Source organism: Anneissia japonica, unplaced genomic scaffold (assembly GCF_011630105.1).
Source record: "Anneissia japonica isolate Jap-2015-1 unplaced genomic scaffold, ASM1163010v1 scaffold2392_len1475705_cov187, whole genome shotgun sequence".
NCBI classification, from domain to species: domain Eukaryota; kingdom Metazoa; phylum Echinodermata; class Crinoidea; order Comatulida; family Comatulidae; genus Anneissia; species Anneissia japonica.
The window spans coordinates 38,180-47,198 of record NW_022751777.1 but is presented as its reverse complement, the minus strand read 5'-3'; the positions used below and the strand labels follow the sequence as shown (position 1 = coordinate 47,198).

Sequence of the window (9,019 nt, the reverse complement as noted above, 5' to 3'; positions counted from 1 at the left end):
ATATATATATACATATATATATATATATATATATGTATATATATATAGGCCTATATATTTCAATATACATACTATATACAATAGCATTCTGTACCATTAAATTTTCAGAATGACGTAATTAATGCATGTTTTAAATTTCAGGACAAATGTCATTATTAGATACTATCGTTTATAAGAGAGGCATAACAGTACAAAATACGCTTACTGTAATATAACGTCCATGGTGACATTATTTTTAAATTGTACTGTAGAAATAGCATTTTAATAACCCAGACTTAATCTTAATTAATCGAATGTTCATCTACTGACCCATAAACTGAATGACCTTGATTGTATTATCTTTCAATTTTAACTCCTGTAGTCGTGTCTCGTAGCTGTTGTTGTACCAGACCCAGAAACTTTACCCAGATTGGCAAAAGCACACAGAGTAGAAGGGGACTACGAAGTTATGTGTAAAAGCGAGGTAACAACTAGGAGGATATAACTTGCGTTTTATGAGGCAAAATGATATTTTTATATAGATGTGATATGATACAATTACTGTCGCACGTATTTGTCACATAAATCAGAAAAAAGTATGTTTACTAGGCTTGTGATCGTCTTTTTTTTTAATTATTAAAATGGTTATTTATTTTTAGGTTTTGAAAACTGCCATATTTGAAGATCTTCGTAAACTCGCAAAAGAATCTGGATTAAAATCCTTCGAGCAGGTACGAAATGATCAAAAACTAAGTCATGATAATCAGAACATAAAATTAGATGTCTTGTTTTTCGAGTATAGAAAATTCATAATGGACTTTTCCAGAGTGTCCATCAAACTTAACTACTGACCGATCAGATCAGGGCATGGAATACGTGCTTGTCTCACAAGCACTCGTATTGACCCACAGACGCGCGTTTACGTAGAAGCAACAATATCAAGGCCTAAGGGGCGCGCTTATTGGAAAGGTCTGTTACTGGAGGTAGGCTACCCACCCAATGTTAACATGTATCATCAATCAACATATCTTCACTATTAACATCTCTATCCTCTTCATTTTCACCTGTTCCAGAGCACCATACAGCCTTCCACCAATCCCCCAACGACATAGTGTTTGTACATCATCTGCATGTCTTAATGTATAAATATTTTTGTTCTATAGGTCAAGGTTCTCCATTTGACGTCGGAAGCATTTAGTATAGAGAACAATTTACTGACGCCAACACTCAAGTCCAAGCGTGCAGTACTTAGAAATTACTTCAAAGATGAGGTCGAGAAGATGTACGAAGCCGTTAATTCATAAGCCTATATGGCTCGAACCAACCCAATCGGTACTACTACGAGATCAAGTGGAAACACGAGATCAAGTGGAAACACAAAGTGAATCGGACTCAGCTCCTTCGCTATTAAAAATTCTGAATCCGTAGGCTTACTTAGACAATATAAACAAACAGGACAGGACGCAAGTGTTCGGAACTATTAAATTTGATAATAATAAGGGTTCTTTTATTTATCAATCGTTTATGAAAATGTGTTTGATCAGTTACACAATTATAATTATGACTAATGGGAAAAGATTTTCAGGAAAACATGACTTAAAATATATATAGAGATAAATGGATATTATTATAGAGGCCTGTGTAAAAATGCATTGGAATATAAGTAAATAATTAGGTTTTGGCCTACTTGCATTTTAGCACCCATATGCAAAGTTTAATTTTTAAGGAAAAGTGGGATAGCAATAAAACATTTATATTTCGATATTGTTTTAGATATTCTTTTTGTCGTCTTCATATATTTCAAGGAATTTAAATCATATGTCTACAAAAACACAAAACGCTGTCACCATAAATACCACGTGCAGCTAAAATGTGTGTTTTGCTCATTTTAAGGTTATTATATTCATAACCGCTATGAACACTAATTATTATATTAAAGAAACTAAAAGTAAACAAAATAGCTCGGCTCTACTGCCGTCTCAAATTTCTAGAGCGAGAACTCGCGCTAATATTCTATTTGGGAGCACGTAACGGGAGAACGTAATTACGTCACTAAAAGTCATTTGCGCATGCGAGAACGTTAAGGTCACCTCGCGTCGAGTAGATTCTGGAACGCAATTTGGCCAAATCTACGTAAGCAGATAACGCCAGGTAGAACGGTTACGCATGAGTGATTCCGTTCTAGCGTCGCGTCATCGCACAAAAGCTCCCTATTGTCATGAGCCAAAGGATAAAAGCGGACCCGAAATTAAATACAGTACATCAGAATTAGCCTCTTTGTTAAAACGAAAAGACAACCACGAAAGACAATCGTGTCAGTGTTTACTACGGCTAGACGTGCCACAAGTCACTTATTATGGGACGCCAATTAAATTTGGTATGGCGCGCACTAAGTGCAATAAAAGTTAGTAACCTTAATTTAGGGCTTTGAGCCCACACTATACCACGACCTGTAAAACACATTAGGACCACGAGATGATTCTATACACAATTGTGGTTTTGAAACGGATATGGGCTAAACCTCCTTGGCCAGTATACTGAACTGCGCACGGGCGTGAACCGTGACTACTGTTATTGCTGCCGCAGAAAGATAATTGTAGCTTCATAGAAATCAGAAAAGAATAACTCCTACTCTTCCAAAAGATATAATGGTTCTTCAAAGTACACATTTTAACGGAAATGTATAGGTTAAACGTTCCCTGCGTCCAAAATTATTGAAATATATTTACCGATTGAAAATAACACACACAAATATTCACAAATATTTGTTCAATTGATTTATTCAAATTACATTATTAACAACTGGTAGTCTATGTAGTCTCACAGGAAACGAAAAACAAACAATTTAATAAGACACCGATATTGAAAACAGACGAGAAAAATACTAAGAATCCAAAAAGTAAAAACAGTACAAAAACAAAAACCGAAAGGTCCACGGATTTATCTCAGATAAGATAGTACAGTATAATTATACTCCAAGTATCGAAATGCACGCCATCGTGTCGGGATTCAAAAACAATACCTCGATTTTCAAGTCAATTCTAAAAAATCCGTTTTCATGGTGGAATTGCTTACAGGCATATAGTAGTTCCTCCAAAAATCACTACGACAATACACAAAACGTTACTTTTCAATAAACTTTCATTCTATCTACCAACAGTAAATTTCTACGATAGTTGAGGCAGTTCAATCTAAACGACAGCAGACGACCATTGATCATAGCGCCCTCAATTTGCTTTCTATTTCTCATATTTTTGTTGAAAATTTGCATCGGTTTTCTGTTGCTTTATAGTTTTTGTTGGAAATAAAAATCGGTTCAAATTTTTTAGGGTTTTGTAAAGTGAAAATCGCGACGATTCAAATTATGCAGGTAACTGCTCAATATATTTTATTATCGTTGTATAGCACAGTTCTTACTTATTATAATACATGAAGTACAGTATGTTAAAATTTATTCATCAACTAGGCCTACTCGGATTTTACTGCTCAAGTTTTTATTGAAAATTAAAATCTCAACAATAAACCAATCATAGATTTATTTCACAAATGTCATTGAATTAATTATGTGCACGAAGAAATTGAAAACAAAAAAACAAAAATTACTGTCACCATAAACATAATAAATATATCAATTCATGACGTATATATTAATTGGTGCTATCGTTTCTTATAATTAAATAACTGAAAGAAGTATAAGGCATCGGAAATTATTTTCATTGTACATACGTTACAGCATATATGCATCTTTTATATCAAGGCGTCAGTGGCATATGTAGGGGAGGGATTGTACTCCCCCTAAAAAAGCTTGTGCCACAGTCATGCCCCCATCCACTGAAAATGTTTAAGCAAAAAAAAAATCACGCCCAAGTAGATAAAAATCAACTCACAACACCTTATTTTGCCACCCCTCACTTAACCATCAAGCACCCCAACTTAACTTCCATGGGCCATCAGCCCCCACCCCCAATTTAAAGACTCCTAGATGCAATCTGCTAAGGCATAGTTTTATTAAAACACATATACTGTAGTTCTTAAAACAAAACTATATCCTTGCTCTAAAGAGTTATTACATCATATGGTCTCACACCCCATATGTAATGGGTCTGCACAAATTTTCTTGCACAATACGGTATCATTAATGCACCACAAATGGTTCATACACCATAGCAATTATGTAATTGTTCATATTCCATATATGACATGTGATGTTACATAATACCATAATGTCTTAATTTATGCATACATCCTTTAGAATGTATGAAAATTACACTCTACAAATAAAGTTGTCAAAAGTGAGGTTTCAAAAGTGAAGTAGTAGTTTACTGTTGACATCTCACATATGTCGGCGTAATTGATATTTTGAAAATTCCCTTATAAAACTGATCAGCTAAAATTATGAGGAAAATAGAAGAGACTAGAAGTTTTGGAAAGATTACATTCAAATCTATATATTATATTAAAAACTAACTATATTTAAATTTCATCCTCCTCCTCCTCATCTTCATCCTCTTCTTCCTCATCCTCAGTTACCTGCAGAAAAAAAGATTTATTTAATATTACAGAATCCCATTCTTGATTTTTAGTATTATCATCTTAAACTTTGCTAAAAATATAGCTGTTACAATCATCGCCAGAACTCCCACCATCTCCTGATTGCCTGCTACCAACACTACACCACCATGAACAACACTGACTTCCACTACAACCATCAGGGGCGGATTTAGGGGGGGGGGGCCAGCCCGGCCCCAGCCCCCCCTTTTGGGAGGTCAAAAAAGAAAAAAAAAGAAAAAAAAGAGAGAAAAAGGAAAAAATGATGGCCAAGAATGCCTCAAATGTTATGTTCGGGCGTCTAGAACACAAAAATTTCGCGGGGGCATTCCCCCCGGACCCCCTACGACAGTGTTGTCTCAATCGGCCCAACTTTCGGCCCCCCCCCTTTTGGACATTTCTGGATCCGCCCCTGACCATCATCACTTGACCAACACGATAACCATCTGACATCAATAAATCCCGACCACTAATATCACCTCACTGACCACCACTACCATGATGGTCTAGCATCTGACGACCACTACCACCATCACCATCATCTCTATCTTGTAACTGCTACATTCTGCACAAACGCCTGGCGAGGCTATCCCACGCAGTACTTGCCATCATGTTGATGACTAGTACTTCCACTACCACCACTCATGCTACTGTGACCAGTCACCTGTCTGGTGATAGTGGTCTTAGTATCACCTTACAGACCACCATTCCAACCGCTACCACAACCACCAGACTGACCATCACCACCACCAACAAGACTGTCTTACCTCTTCTCCGAGCTCTTTCAACTTTTTTCGGTATTCATCCACTTTATTGCTTGTATCGGTCAAAAGCACTAGCAGATCATCCAGCTCCTGTTTGCTATCTGCTGCCTCCTTCTTACACATCTCCTTCTCAGACTCTAGTTCATGCAGCCTGTCTCTCATATCATCAACCTCACCCTGCAGTCTTGTTGCCTGACTTGTTGAACTGGAACAATTTTCGGTTAAGGTTTTAAGTTGACTTTCTAAATTATGGTTTGTACTAATCAGTCTTTGGTTATCAGTGCTTAGCTTTGTGTTTTGGTCTTCAGCTTGGGCAAGCAAGGCCTGAGTTTCTGATTGTTTGGCTGTCAAGGCAGCTTTCTCTGCCACCAGGCTTGAATGGTCTCCGCTTGGGGCAGCATCAACCTAAGACAAGAAATAAATATCAAGTAAAATATGATCTACACAAAAAATAGTCTAAATCTGCCTAGATATTGTTTGATCAAAACAGGTTAAGATGTCGTTTATAATTTTCAACATTTCCATAAGAGTTCAAAACATACCCTTTTCTGTACACACTCTCCTGAAAGATTACACAATAAAATGTTGATTTGTGTCATTTTGTAGATCATCATATTATCTTTTTCATAAAAGAGTACTTATGCCTACACTTCCACCCACTCCACCCCAAAAGCATATGTTTTGTACTCTTTTGAAAATGTTGAAAATTATGCATGGCCCCTAAACAAGAACTTAAAAACTTACTGCCAGTGACAACTGTGTTATCTGCCTAGTGAGGTCAAGACATTCACCCTTTAACCTTTGTTCCTCATCCTTCTGAGCTGCAACTATCAAATTGAATTCATCTATTTCTTTCTTCTGCGCTTGTATAGTAGACTGAAGTTCTACCACTTGGTTCTGACTTGCGCTACTGCCTTCAGCAAGAACAGACTTGGCATCAGCTATTGTTAAGTCATTTTTCTGTTTGAAAACAAATTAAAATATATATGTATATATAAATATATATAAAATGACATAAACACATGAGTTATCTCATAAGCTCCTTATTAAATTTTTTCTACTTCATGACGAAAACATTTTGCAAGCAGTGCAATTTAATTCACTGAATACGCTTTCAATAGTAAGTCGACACGCACAATGCGCTTCACTGTGGACTGAGAGTCAAGTGTGCAATTGTTTTGGAATTAAGTAAAGGGTGTTTCCACAAACTAACAAAAACATTTTTTTTTATCAAATTACTGTACCACAAAAAGCCTACCACCTACTGTACCTTCTCCATCGCACTCACACATGCTGTAACTTTGAACACGTTAGATAATGGAATCACGCCGGTACTGACACGCGAACCGCTCAGAAAACTATGGTGTTTTTTTACAAAAACTAACTTTACAAGCTGCTCGTACCAAAAAACTGTAAATCTAAAAATGCTTAAAACTTACATCATAAGAATCTATCTTTTTCGGTAGCCAATGATCATAATATTAGTGTTTAAAAATATGGATAATGTAGTCATTCTGCCTGGTATTCAAGAGAGCGCTGTATCCATGTCAGCATCATATGGTTATATGCTTGTAATGCAAGCGTTTGGGGAGGAGTTTTCAAGGGATTTCATAAATTTGATTGGTCCGATGAACCTACTAAACCAATCAAATTTAGATATGATTTAGAGGACAGATTAAGCTTTCGACTGGAGTTTCCCTGGTGAAAATCGACCAATTTTGAGGGATTAATGTTAAAGGTAGCTATTATGAGATTTCAGCCAATTTTACTGTTTTTACGTTGGAAAAAAAAAAAACATGAGTGTGTCTGATTAAAATCCGATGAATGTGCTATGAATACAATTATAATTTTATAATCATTGTAAAAATTAATAAATTCTGATTTGTTTTATTTTTCCCCCAAAAAATTGATTAAGCATGAGCAAAGTTATTACAAGAAGTTGAAAAATTGCCATATTTAGGGGTTTTTGACAACATTCACTAGCACTTAGTCAAATTTTAGCGTAAAATGTTATTGTAATGTTCCGAATTCATATAATTTCGTCCTCGTAACATGACTGAGGGTGCACGTCATCAAATGACATCAGCTAACAATGATATGAACCATCTTTAATTAATCCATTACATGATAACGATCACCAAATTATGTAAAGAATACAAATTTGCCTTAGTTAAATTTTCAACTACAAAACTTAAATTAAAGACAAATAAAAATATTTGAAAAAGCATATATATTATCACATCAGCATATATGTTACATGTTCAACTGGTCTTTTTTTTTTTTGCAGCTCCAAAACTTTGGAATTCTCTTTCACCTAATTTAAGATTTCTGATACTGAAACTTATCTCTTTTCATCAATAATTCCAATATGTTGTAATATCTCTAAGTGTCAGTGACAATTAGCATTTTTTCTATAAATGAGACATGTCGTGGTGAAATGGATAAGTTGTCGCACATTCCAGTATTGAGTAAATGAGCTATAAAATATGGGAGCTCAAAAAATTGCATAAAATTCCAAATTTGTTTTTCATTATAGATCAACAGTTTAATATCTTATTAATCATGTCCCAAAGTATTAGTTCTGGAAGTGGCCAACAAATTGTTTATTTAACGTTATTTGGATAGTTCATTCTATTAGACAGTGTATGCACAAATAACTTTGAAAGGCAATTACTCAAAATCATGTTCATCTTGACTAAGAATACTGTACTTTCACTTTCCAATAACTTGGGCTTGAAATGTCCAATTTGAATGAATGACCCCTCGTTTTAAAGACCACATACTCAGGTATTTGAAAATACCAATAACTTTAATTTCAATTTTTACTACAACATGCCTTAAAAGACTCCTATTTATCAATAATCTCAACATTCGCACCAATTTTTCTATAATATCGTCCTTTTCTTTTATCTCCCTGTTAAGTACTTGTTGATTTTCTCTTAACTCCTTAAGTTCAGCTGCAATTCTTAAGGCATCTTCACCGTTACCACCTGCAGGGAATATCAAAATGAAATTGCAAAATACGATTAAAAATAATGGAGGAATGTACAGTAAGTTTAAATATATAGCAAAATGTAAATTTCTTTAAGTAATTTTTAATTTAATATTTAAAAATATTATAAATATATATGAGGTTTCACCACAAAATGAGTCTCATAGTTGGAAAATAAAGAATTGAGTTTTACAGCATATTTGAGTAAAATACATTATAAGCTTTTGGTCTTTGAATGGCTTCCCTAGGATAAGTACTGTAGACCTAGAGGTGAGCATCTAAAGTTCAGATGTATGAGAACCACACTTTGATGAAATCAGCCTCAAAGATAAACTAACCTGTATAAATCATAAGACTAAAAGTACAAAATATTCATGGAGAACACTTTTACTGTACAAAAATCCACTCAAATATGTAAGCTATAAAAAAAAGAATTAAAAAAGAAATTAATTAAAATAAATAATTTAAAAAAAATATATAAGTATCAAATTATTTTTAAAAAACTGAAATCAAGAGGGGATAAAAATGTTGGTGAATATCTCAATATGACAAATCTCATTGTGTGGTGAGACCTCAAATATGATAGTAAAATATGTGTGAAAGGGGCATAAGTCTAAACCTACCCTGTGCTTTAATGAGTGTGTACTGGTCTTTAAGTTGTTGTATTTGTGAGGATTGTTCATTCAACTGCAGTTCACATGCTTTATGCTCTTTCTCAAGTGTCTTGTGTTTACTG

General features: G+C 34.6%; 2 protein-coding genes across 2 annotated transcripts in view; one reads left to right on the top strand and one right to left on the bottom strand.

Annotated features, from left to right (window-relative positions):
• The window catches only part of LOC117121835 (long-chain-fatty-acid--CoA ligase 6-like), a 15,808-nt gene extending 14,067 nt beyond the window's left edge, over positions 1-1,741 (top strand). The window contains exons 17-19 of the mRNA XM_033267208.1: positions 362-463; positions 639-710; positions 1,143-1,741. Coding sequence (XP_033123099.1) covers positions 362-463; positions 639-710; positions 1,143-1,283 — 315 coding nt within the window. The 3' untranslated portion in view covers positions 1,284-1,741. The remainder of the gene's footprint in view (positions 1-361; positions 464-638; positions 711-1,142) is intronic.
• Positions 1,742-2,741: 1,000 nt separating this feature from the next.
• The window catches only part of LOC117121829 (general vesicular transport factor p115-like), a 24,088-nt gene continuing 17,810 nt past the window's right edge, over positions 2,742-9,019 (bottom strand). Inside the window, exons 16-19 of the mRNA XM_033267197.1 lie at positions 8,169-8,281; positions 6,036-6,251; positions 5,295-5,696; positions 2,742-4,509 (exon numbers count right to left, since the gene is read on the bottom strand). Of these exons, the coding sequence (XP_033123088.1) occupies positions 4,453-4,509; positions 5,295-5,696; positions 6,036-6,251; positions 8,169-8,281 (788 nt within the window). The 3' untranslated portion in view covers positions 2,742-4,452. The remainder of the gene's footprint in view (positions 4,510-5,294; positions 5,697-6,035; positions 6,252-8,168; positions 8,282-9,019) is intronic.